The sequence below is a fragment of the Topomyia yanbarensis genome, chromosome 3, assembly GCF_030247195.1.
Source record: "Topomyia yanbarensis strain Yona2022 chromosome 3, ASM3024719v1, whole genome shotgun sequence".
Classification (NCBI taxonomy): Eukaryota; Metazoa; Arthropoda; class Insecta; order Diptera; family Culicidae; genus Topomyia; species Topomyia yanbarensis.
Genome location: NC_080672.1, coordinates 185,378,760 through 185,391,623, shown reverse-complemented (window position 1 = coordinate 185,391,623; position 12,864 = coordinate 185,378,760). Strand labels below are relative to the sequence as shown.

Genomic DNA, 12,864 nt, shown 5'->3' with positions numbered 1-12,864 from the left:
ATGGCGTGGCAGAGGAGTGAAAGGGTGAGCATCCAAGTCAGTCTCACACTGCATGTTAAGGGTGAGCATAAAAGTCAGCCTCACAGGTTGGTAGCAAGCAAGGAATGAAAAAGGTGAGCACAAAAGTCAGCCTCGCATGGTATGTCAGAAGTGGGGCCTAAGAAAAATGTCCCACATGGGATGCCAGAGGGAGTGACAAAGGTACAATAGAGTGGCACGATTGAGAGTGAATCAGGTGATAGGGTGAGCACCCAAGTCAGCCTCACATGTATGGGTAGGGCGAGCACAAAAGTAAGCCTAGCAAGGAATGAGTAAGGTGAGCACACAAATCAGCCTCGCTTGGAACGTAAAAGGTGAGCACAAAAGTCAGCCTCATGTGGGAGTGTTTGAGAGCGAATCAAAGTGTGATTGAGAGAGCACCCAAGTAAGCCTCATACAGGATGTATGATCGCGCGAGTGAGAGTGAATGAGTACACTTAGTACAGCCATCCCCCCAGAAGTAATACCGAGAGGTAGTTCCTGGGAGGAATGATGGCGGAGCCCAATGGAGTTTAGTCGGTATTAATGGCTGGTCACCATTCGAGTCCGACACGCCCCCAGTGCACCCCGTGTGGTAGATTGGACCCTACCGTTAGCACGTGTACTGGGCTAGGACATAAAGGTCTTCTCCATTGTAAAAAAAAAAAAAAAAAAAAAAAAAAAAAAAACATTCATACACAGACATTTGCCGATCTCGACGAACTGAATCGAATGGTGTATGACACTCGGCCCTCCGGGCCTCCGTTAAAAACTCGATTTTTACAGTGATTGCATATCCTTTCTTTATATGAGAAAGGCAAAAGGACGAATTATCCCACGTCTTCAGCAGCTGGTGATTCGTAACAACGACAAGTTGAACAAACTGCTCTCCGGAGTGGCAATTGCTCAGGGCGGTGTGTTGCAAAATATCCAAGCCGTACTACTTCCCAAGAAGACCGAAAAGAAAGCATAAATCGAACGCCGAGGCTTACCAAAGAAATGCTCTTGTAAAAACCGTTATTTTCAGGACGACAACATATTTTTTGATAAAGAACAAAATTGAAATTCGGTTTCCAATACGGAGATTATCGAACACTCAGGGTAAAGAGAGTAATGTAATACGGCACCTTGGTAAAATGTTTGAGAATTGAAACCTTTTCTGAATGCGCCTAGTAAAAATGTTTTCCACTTCCCTTCAGTTTGTTTCTGACCATATTTGCATTTTTCGTACTGAAATAAATCATAATTTAGGGTTTAACCCAAATTGCTCTCCAGGGAGAAACAGTCCATGAAACAGAAAATGCAAACTTTTTCTTTGAAATGATTTTGGTGGCCCTGAAAAGGGCCTTTTTATAATGATACAAGTGAGTTCTACCTTTTCAACTTCCAAATTCATACAAAGTGCGTCCCTGCCACTTCAGAGTATAGACGACATTCATTGGGGTTTTGCGTTGGGCGTGATCAGTGTAGGTCACGGCATCTCGGATGACATTTTCATGCACACCATCAGCATTCGTAGATTAAATCGGAGATGCATTTTACACCACCACGACGAGCCAGACACCGAATGGCGAATTTGGTGATTCCCTGGATTTTATCACGAAAAACCTTTCGATGACGCTTGGTACGGGAACGCAAACATGATACCGCTCATTGTACCATCCGGACGAGCATGTTGCTCGTGTGGTAAGCGAGCACCCACTGATACAAAACAAGCTCGCGTGACCTGTATATATAACATTCCCGTATGTAATGAAACGCTTACATGCTCCTTTTTGACGGCTCTGCGTGAGATATGCTTGCAAATTGCGCATTTTCCTCGCTGTTTTCGAAAGATTTTCTAAAAATCCTTGTTTTGGTTTATTTATAGTAGTCGCACTAATTCCGAAATTTAATACGAAATACGTGCACAAATTTCCGATCAGATAGTGCAAAAATATTGCGATTTCGATCAGTAGAACGGAAGATATTCGCATTTCAAACCAGGGAAAATTTCTCACCTGAAATTTTTGAAACGGGACCCCATATTGAAACGTTAGAAGTATTCTACTTCAAAAATCAGATAGAGGGTATTACCGACGATTCCGCCGGGAATCCGACCTTTGGATATAGGTTACTACCCAAAAATATTGCACCAATGCAGTCAAATAATGATCGACTGGCTCAAAATTTTGACAGTAAGCTTGCTCAAGATGGCGTCTTCGCATATCTCTCCCTAGAGCGTTTTTTCATTACATCATATCTAACAGAAACGTCAAACGGAGAAAATCGCGTGCAAAAATTTCCTTGCAACTTTCAAATTTATTTAACAATTAAAGCACACAGAAGGCTATTAATTCTACTATCACCTCTTACTCATTGCAGTATCATATAAGCATATTACATGTTTTTCGCGAAGATAATAGGGAGATAATTGATAAGTATTATTTTATTACATTTTTCCGATCACTTTTGCTATTATGCTCTTTTACATATGTGGTCTTGGCAACACCGTTTGTAGATGGTGCATTTTACTGTGACGTTTAGAGAGACGGTGTAGTTGTGATATATTTCATGTGCTGTATTTCAACCGAGAGTGTAGATATGAGGTTTGGCATTGGAAAAACATACTAACTACAGTCGACTTGGAGAAACATCACAACGCAAAACATCACATCTACAAAATATTAGCAAAGCTTTGGTATACTATATGTGACATTTTGACTTAAGATTAAATTAACATATAAAGAGTTATCATTTTTCTCTATTATTTGTGGACGATAAAGAGTCAATGCTTAGCTTCTATTTGGCATAATAAACTCAGTTTGTTTACATTTGTTAGATATTACGTTTTGAATAAACGGTATAGAACTACTCTTTACTACTCAACTTTGCGAATACTGTTCTTTTACGAAACTGTCAAACTTGTACACTAATGTAAATTTGCTTTGAATTATGTTTAAATACCCAATTATGGGTTAATTGAGGAAAAACTATACAGATTTCACATTTTGTGCTCGAGAAAAACTTGGTTTAAAGTAGTTTTAAAGAAATGAACATATGTACATCATTCACTAGATTGTCAAAAACTCGGGCAACAAATGAGTACACAAATGATTGCATTACATTACCAGGAAAATTTTACGCAATTTATTATATCTTCTTCAATAATTTGATTAACACATAACACTTTCCCGGTAGAATTTAAGTTATTATGTTTTCTGCGCATATTTTTAGTTTAAGTTTCATCGCCTGCTATGACTATTCACAAGTTCTCTCTTGAAACCACTTCCGATTTAAATATTTGTGTACAACCAACGAACAAATCTACATTTCGCTTATTCTGTTCTATTCTAACCCTTACACAGCCAGTATTGAAAAGCATCCTGGAAAACACTACAGATATTCTTTAGTATTTTTCTTGTCAACATTAATATTTGAAGCATATTACAATATGTCGCAAATATTAAAACGGCCAGGCCTACTGTGCAGAGCTGGGTTGGAAGAAGTTTCAATATTATACGGCAATTGAATTATTCATTTAATGAACAATTCAACCAACGAATCGTTTTGAAACTTGAATGAGGAAGAAACGAGGACAACCGTACCGACCGTTTCAGTTTATAGGGGGTTAGGATAAAACGTTGGGAGTGACTTTGCTAAGAAGGTTAATGTCACTCCTTTGGTCCTTCGGAATGGGACAGATGTATTTACACCTTGCCCTGGCTCATTAAGCCTAGGTTAAAGCGCCTTTACTCGCGCTCCTCCAAACGAATGCTGACATCGGTTTTAGATCCGAGTCGCTCTAGGTCCGCTCTAATATTTACAAAAGCCATATAAAAATGACAGTTCAGAGTGAACCTAGAGCGACCGCGATCCAAAAATAAAATCAGCATTAGCATGGATCTGTGCTTTAAACTTAGAAGATTATATCGAGAAAAGAAAAATATGATTATTTCCTAGTTTTAGTATTATAATGAGGGTCGAGCTTAGGCAGAATAACTACGAATCACCCAAGTTCACTATCATGTGTCCTGATAAAGGTAGAGGTATCTATCTTTACCGTGACAACCGGCGCCGATTGGTCCAACTGAAGGCATGAGTCTAGGCTGATCGATAGTAGAGAATTCCGAATGTAGCCGGTCTATGATCGCGCGAGTGGTGGGTTAATGCTTGAGACCGCGGTTGTAAAGTTATAGCTGAAGTTCACTTAAGTAGGGCGGTGTTTTAATGTTGGAAAAATTGCGAGCGTAGGTGTGTGTGGATGATTGAAATTGTAAGTTCGCGTTTTTGACCAGGTTTGTGTTATCGCGAAAGCTAGGGGCGTTTGTGCGTTTTGGATGTGAGTGTATATGGAAGAATATGCAATTGATTGTGTTAGTGAGGCGATCATCGAAATGATAGATCCTACGAGTGAATGAACTGGAACTCTACTCTACTGGAACTGTAGAGCTAGGTTCTCGGAAGGGCTCCCCGTCAGAATCACAAATGTACTACAATTTGCAGACGAGACAGGCAATGTCGCCCACTAAAACACTGCTTTAGGCCAATTGTAGCGGGCCGTGATTCTAAATATGATAGTCATTGTACGGTTCAGGTAAGTGCGGGCGTAGGGACTCGCGATCGCGTGTATCATCGCGAAGAGTTCGAGCATTTGTACGTTAACGTGTTCGATCGCGTAACTTCGCGTGCATAAATTCTATATAAATGCCGTTTGCTTTCGCATATTCGCGTGTATTCTAGAATGATCGCGTGCGGACCGTGAATCTGATACTTAATTTTTCGTGTGCGGTTCAGATTCTAGAAAAAAGTGGGTTCTTACATATCACTAGAGTTCTCAGTCATGCCGCCAAGGAACGTGTTACCTTGTGGATATGAGCTTTATTTTTCGATTGGTATAACTGAGTGTATGGACCTAAGTTACTAGAATGGAGGATAAAGATTTCCGGACGTGACCGATTCATGATCGCGCGCGGTTCGCGTTTGAGACCGCGTTTGTAACTTCGTAAACACTAAAACGTTCACGTTTTTACCGGAGTGTTGCGATCGCGAATATAGGTGTGCGTAGATGATCGTTTGTTGACGTGTTTGTCGCGTGTGCTCGTGTGTATTTGTCCCACGGACCGTCATTCTGATGTTTAGTTTTCGGTGTACGGATCACATTCTGACAGGGAGTGAGTTACTCCATATCACTAGATTTCCCAGTCATATCGCCATGGACCATGTTTCCCAGTGTATATGAGAGCTTTCTTTTTGATTCAATTGAAGGCATGGAGCTAGACTTCTGGAATCGAGGATCGAGACTTCCGGACGTGAACGATTCATGATCGCACGAGTGCGATCTGTAGGTTCACGCTTGAGACTGCGTTTGAGTGATTACAAGTGCTGAGACGTTCATATTATCACCGGGATGTTATAATGTCTGGAAAAGCGCGGGTATAGGTTTCGTGGATGGTCGCGAAAGGCTCAAGCATTTTTATATTTGTTTGTCGCGTGTATGTGACTTTGTTCGATTTTTATGTAGTTTAGTGGATATGAGCATTATATTTTTGATTGGTCCACCTGAAGGCATTGGACTTGTGCTACTAGGGCCGAGAATAGGGGATTCCGGACGAAACCGATTCATGATTGCGTGACCATGGACATTTGGAGGTTCACTCTCGAGACCGGGATTGTTAATTTATAAGTGCTAAACCATTCACTTAGTCACCGGGGTGTTATACTTTTTACGATACCGTGGGTGTGGTCGTGCGTGGATGATCGCGAAGGACTCGAGCGTTTGTATGTGGACGTTTTTGTCGCGTGTGCTAGTATGTATGTAACTTCGCGTAGACACATTATTTTTATAAGCGTGTGGCCATTCGTATGTTCGCGTATTCTTCAATGATCGCGCGTGAACGTCTTGTCTAGTTTTTATTTCCATTGGTCCAACTAAAGGCATGAATTTGGGCTGCTAGGATCAAGGGCGGAGACTTCCGGGCGTGACCGATTCATGATTGCGCGAGCTTAGGTTCTTAGGTTCCAACGTTCACCTAATCAATCGGGGTGTTTGAATATTGGCGAGATCGCGGGCGTTCGTATTTGTGACCAGGTTTGTGTTATCGCGTAGGCCACGTTTGTACGTTTGGAATGAGAGATTGTTAGTGTATATGAGAGAATAAGCAATTTGTGTTAGTGAGTGTTAGCATGGATCTAATTGAAAATATAGCAACAAAAGAAGGGTGCCTGCAGAGAGAATTGGGCCTTAAACCCACATTGTATAGTATTTGACCATGGCAGTGGATAAAGGTCGCCAAGTTAAGTACTAAAATTGATCACAATGTAGCTTAACTAAAAAGAAAATAATTGTATCCCAAGTTTCTGTGATATAATCACTATAATACTGCTTTGGTGGAAATACCTCGGACCATATCAAGGTACAGTATCATGCCGAGGGTTCAGCAACTGGTCGCATATTTTCATTGATAAAACCTTCGTGAGCCATTAATAAAAAATTATTTTACATATCCAGTGTTGTAACGCTTAGAAAGACAAACTCACAATAACCCATTACCGCACAAAAGTGACCCTATATACGAGATACAGAGTGTGCGGCATCTTACCCCTACTCGGTATCTCTTCCGAAATTACCCTACGACTAATAACAATGGTCAACAAGAAAAAAATGGAAATACTCCCTTATCATTCAGGTCCGTCTTCGACTCCTTGGAGCTGTCTTCAATAGTTGCTCGAACACTCCCACGTAACACAGTTTGATGCTTCAGAGAGAAAAATCTCTTTCAGTAACTCCAGTTGAGGCAGGAAAACTTAACCGGAAACACTTGTCATAAATTGTTCAAAGAAAAAAGTATTTATTAGGACAGCACATAACATTGTATGTTCGGACCCTTTCGAATTATATTGCGGGCAAATTCAATCGTTTCTAATACAAGGAAGAAAGAAGATTCGAACAAATCTACATTTTGCTTATAGGATAAAACAACGTTGATTTTGACTTATGAGCTCATATATCATTATTTATTTTCGGCGTAAAGTAGCCCCCGTGGCGTAAAGTAGGGGAACATGGGGAGACTTGACCAGGTTTTCAGCTAAAACTGCATAAATCTCTAAAACAGCCTTAAATCCCTCAAAAGTCATTGAGATATAATGAGCAAAGTTATTGTGCGTCTTCATGATTTTTTACAGAATTTTTAATTTAATTTTTGAATAGTTATAAAAGTTTTTCTGTGATCGTTTTTTGAAGAATTTTGAAAAATCATAACAAAAAATAATGACATAAAACATACAGTAATTATTTTTTCCATATTGTCGAGATCCTTAGGTAGCAGTAAAATTATAAAAGGGTTGCATTTGAAAAATTTGAATTCTTTTAAATGCATTTCTTTTTAAGGATTAACTGTACTGTTTGCATTGCATATTCACGCGTCACGAAATCAGTCCTACTATTGCTAACGTTGTTTACTAATACTAAAACATAAAGACTTATGTTTGAGGTGAGATTTTTTTGTGGCGTGATTAACATTAACAGTAGATACCAAAGCATAATAAATATCAGGAATTTTGTATCTTTCTTCAACTAATTGCCACTTGGTCAAGTCTCCCCATAAAATCTTGGTCAAGTCTCCCCAACGTTAGTTATTGCGTTCAATGTCATGCAAATTCTAGTAATAACTATTCCAATGTTCCAATTTATGTAAAATCATTTCACTGTTTCACATAGATTAAGATGGTATATTAGTAGATTAATAGTTAGTAGTAGTCGAGTAGATATGTCCATACAAAGTTTGATAAAAAGTTAGATCATTTAATGCAAATTTATTAATCACGTAATATTTTCTGTAAGGAAAGAATTTTTCATTCCAAACTTTTAAAATTACCTTAAGGGATCAAAATAAGTATCAAAATATTTTTGAAAAAATTTTAAGAATCGAATAGAAGACGCCATAGCCAAAAATAGGATTTTGCGCTTGGTCAAGTCTCCCCATGTTCCCCTAATCCCCGATGACGGTAACGAAAAAAGCGCAAAAGAAACTAACTAACCCATTAAGTATTTTCTCATGAAAATTTGGGTAGAAGTAATTTAGAGTGTATTGTTTACACTGTATTTTTATAGCTGCCAGTTTTTCAATTATTGTAGCCGATAGATTGAAATCTGTGTGTGTTACAGAAAATATTGCGAATCTTTTCTCAAATCCACATTGCGACTTTTTAGCCATGCGCCACCGGGTCGTGCGTTGAGTTACGCGCCCATCTAGTTTGCATCAGTGCGAGTGAAAAAACGTTTTGACGTTTGTTTTTGTTTCGATCGCACTCGTGTGTATCTCATATTGACTTATTTGACGTCTAGGACACCAACACAGATGCAATGTGTAGTATATGCAACACACATATAACGGGATGTTTTCAATTCGCCATCTGATTTAACCTCATTTGGCGGAAATTTCACCCGATTTAACCTCAATCTCGCACTAACACAACTGCAAATGGATTAGTCAATAGCAAGAACTCGACGAAATGCTAGATTATCTCGAGATAGACAATACCCTCGAGCAATGCATAGCTGTTTAAAATGCGAGATTTTTCGGTTTTCATGAAGCCATTTTGCGAAACTCAAACTTTTTGCGATTTTTCTGGTTCATCGAGTAATTGCAAGTCTAAGTTTTACAAATCTTATTGAATTTCATGTGTAAGACAATTTTATCAAGAGTTATCGTGTTCTCCGCGGCGTTCCTCGATGTGTAAATGGTTGGACGTCTACTCTTGGAACGCTCGCATGAGTGGCTCTGCGTAACTGAAAATATGTTTTTCTTGCACAATGAATGTATAAATAAATCTTACACATTACACAAAAGATCCAACAACAACAGCCTTGCCTTCAAAATCGTAAAACAAAATATCTTTTGGTTTGAGCACTTTACACCAGACGCCCCCCTTAAAACAAAAGAAGTTCAGCGTCGCCACCGAGATTGCACGCTCCCTCAATAATATATCTATGTTCTTCAAGCAATGCATTATGTAGGGAAAACTCAACTTTCCTAAAGGAGCTATATATTTGTACTGGGCCAGAAAATCTAGTGCCAATTTTCAATATTCAGAATTGAATTGTTACACAGTAGAAGGGTGGTGCTACATCTAGACGTTTAAATGCTCAAAGACGATGTATTTATGATCAGATAACGACGGTTCAAGCACGTTGGATGCAGGCCAGTTTGTCAACCTCTGCGTAATACCGTCAGAGCAGAGAGTTACATGTAATATCTCTTCTCTGCCAGATCGTGCCAATAGTGTTTCAAATAAGCCACTGGTGGCACCATATAATTATTATGAAATGCATATTTGAAATATGTGATTGAGTCACTCCACCGCAGCAAATTTTGAATCCTAGGTTTTTACTCCTACTTTTAGCTACTGGTTTTCGCTCGCACCCAGTTAAACTCATTCCGGAATTGGTTCGGATTTCTGAATGGAGTCAGTATGGATTCCAAATCAAATGCAACAACCGATTCCGACTTAATCGGTTTCAGAATCGGTTGTTGCATTTGATTTGGAATCCATACTGATTCCATTCAGGATTCCGAATCAAATTCCGAATGGTTTGACCGGGCAGTTTCGTGCAGTGATATCAAACGTTTTATGTACTAAACGTAAACAAACCCACGTGTAAACATATTAATTTATGCGTGACTGTGTGTATTATACACTATTTACATTCAATTATTAAACACAATATGGCTTCCGTCACCGGTACGAAACGTCAAGATTAGTTACATGCGGTTAAATGGAAGCATTCGCACACAACATCAACGGCACGGAACGTTTTGACGTACGGCTCGTGTGAACGGGCACAAGTGAAAGGTATTAAACTTATCTTGGCGGAACGGCGACGTTCCGTTGACGTTGACGAAAGCTGATGTATCATCTGAATCGTCCTTAACGCGTACTGATGAACATTGCAGTGGACTCGCTACTACCAAAGCACACATAACTTGAAGCTATTAATCAAAGTAACTATTACTAGCTGTCATGTTTTATTCGCCATCACTGTTAGTCCTCCGAAAGTTCTGCAAAGAGTGCAGAACGTTCAGTAGTTTTGGCGACATCGTTTTATAACTTCAGGCAATCGCCTAAATGGAGATAATGATGCGACTATCGCTGGGTTATATGGGAATTGTTTTCCCCAATTGATTGAAGATGTGGTAGTTTGCACTGAAAGTGCAAAGGGCGTTCTTATCTTTCTTATAATTTGTTCTGAGTTGCATGCCATCCCTGCCGCAAGGTAATTTGCATTCTCATTTTATATTAATCCATAACCTTGTCTATCGTAATGGCAATATGCAGTTGATATCTCAAATAACTCAGGATTATCGGTAGCATCTGAAATTAAAAAAAATCTTTACCTGTCTGAACATTCCAGTTTTTCCAAACAGTGATATCGACGTTCCTCCAACAATGGTTTCATCAGCTTGATTTCCTGCACAATCAAATATAGTTATTGCCAAGACCGAGTAACGAGATAAATCACTGAAGAGAATAGGTAATGTCAACCATTCATTCCAACTAAAAAAGAGATATTAAAGTTAAAGAATTTTTAAGAAACATTACCTTTACCTCCATCTACTGGAAAAACATTTATATGATGTAGTTACAGGTAGGCCCATAGGTTTTTCGTCATCATATACATGAATACTAACTTTTAATGCTGGAAATTTCTCCGAGTTGAGACCAGAAAATTTCAATAACGGTTGTTGAAGAAGCTTTTCATACGAGCATGATTGTCGTTCGCCTTCTAAAGTTCCTCTGTAATGTAAATATGTTGAAATCATATTTGAAATTTATGATACGCATAACAGTCTCATATGGTATAGATTAGAAAAACTCTAGAAAGAGAACTGCGGAGACTCCATTTTGGATCGATTGGATTCGCGTTTAGCTGTCAAAAAACGAATCCAATCGAACATTGCCTATCCTTAGGGATTATAATTATGACATTGGACGTGTTGCCATACAATTTCGGGGCATACGTTGCCAAAAATGCTGTTTTTCTCTCCGCAGTCTCTTACTAGAGTTTTTCTAGTATACACACTTAAAATCTATTACCTACCAGTAGGTAATTTTAATTTGCTGTCCTTATTTCACTGCCGGAAAACGAGAGAGAGGGAATGATTTTTTTACTCAAAATTAATGGGATGAAGTTTAGTCGGCTTTGGGGAATATCTCATTATTTTTGGGTAAATTTGGACTCCCTCTCCTTCGTTTTTCGTTGGAAGAAGTGGGATGCACAGATTTAAAATTACCTACTGCTAGGTAAAGCAAGTTTTCTGTGTAGATTTCCTATGCATTAAGGGATTGTTATGCCCTAGGACAGGATCCTCTAGCTCTGTCCCCTGTTTTTGAACCAATCGTGAACCAGCTCGTGATTGGAAGAAAGTGACATCAAAAGACGTTCAGATTGGAAACTAAATGTACTAAAGGGCTACTTGTAAGTCTTGTCAGATATTGTAATGTAAAACATAAAACGACAATTGGATCATTAAATGAGAAAAAAAAAGTCGTTTTACATTTCTTATAAGAGAAATGTATAGAATTCGCTCAAACTTTCAAGATTTTTTCCGAGGCCCGGAGGGCCGAGTCTTATATACCAATCGACTCAGCTCGATGATTTGGGACAATGTCTCTGTGTGTGTGTGTGTGTCTGTGTGTGTGTCTGTGTGTATGTAACGGACAAATTCTCATTCGTGTTTCTCAGCAATGGCTGAACCGATCTTATCCAAACCAATTTTAAATGAAAGAACAAAAAACAGTATGAACGCTATTAATTTGTTTTTGATTCTGATGTTCAGTTTCCAAGATATGAATGTTTGAATGCGTAAAAAGGCGTTTTTTGCAGTTTTTTTTAAAATTATCTGCCGAATTTGACAATATAGATTAACAATTTATATGTTTTTAGACAGCTTTAACGAATACCTTTCGAACAAGCTATAGATTGTTGACCATTATCAAAAGAGATATTTAACATTAAATGCGGACGAAAGATTTTTATCATTTCCCATTGCCAGGACTATGACCAAAAACATGTAATATATTTTTAACGCCAAAACGGCTTGTTTTAGGTCAATAGTATCTTCGGAGAATTTAATGGAGGCAATATGCCCTTTCTTTTGGTATTATGCTTTTGCTGATTAATCCCCCTATGAGTGAGATATTTTCACAAATTTTCTTGGAAGTGATTATATCGAAATGATGCCTTCAGCAAATTTGTAGCTCTTACTTTTGCGAATAACTTTACTGAAGACTTCAATTATCTATTTTGAATACGTTAAAAGTTATGGCTTGTTGTTTGTGGATTACTCTTTGTCGCCTATTTATTTTATAATCCATTGAAATAAGCCAAACATTATTTCGATAAATCGAGTTTTGTATTTAATTTTTCTATCTACAACCGCTAGAAATAATCACCGAACACTTCCAAGTTGTCAATAACTTATCAGTGCAAAAATGTTCATTTGTACGAACCTTCTCACTGCAATTTTTCTAACTTATGACCATCGGATCGATCTGAAACACATCGGAAAATGAAAAGCGAAATAAATAACTCCAAGCAACGGCGTAGCCAAGAGAAGGTTTCGGGGTTTAAGACAATAAACCCCCCCCCCCCCCCCCCCCCAGCACACCAAAAAAAATATTGAAAATTTATTGATGCAGACTGATTTAATTCAATATTACAATAACAATTATCTGATCCGTAGATTGATAACCTGTTGTTGTAAACATCATGAGGACTTTTGATAAATTGTCGGAATGGGGTCCTGATATGTAACTGATCTATTGGTCTTGATTTCACAGTTGTCTAATAGCATCAATATCAAA

General features: G+C 38.5%; 1 protein-coding gene across 1 annotated transcript in view; it reads right to left on the bottom strand.

Annotated features, from left to right (window-relative positions):
* Positions 1-12,864, bottom strand: part of LOC131691080 (phosphatidylinositol 3-kinase catalytic subunit type 3) — a 431,803-nt gene that overhangs the window by 366,015 nt on the left and 52,924 nt on the right. Inside the window, exons 2-3 of the mRNA XM_058977268.1 lie at positions 10,606-10,794; positions 10,395-10,554 (exon numbers count right to left, since the gene is read on the bottom strand). Of these exons, the coding sequence (XP_058833251.1) occupies positions 10,395-10,554; positions 10,606-10,794 (349 nt within the window). The remainder of the gene's footprint in view (positions 1-10,394; positions 10,555-10,605; positions 10,795-12,864) is intronic.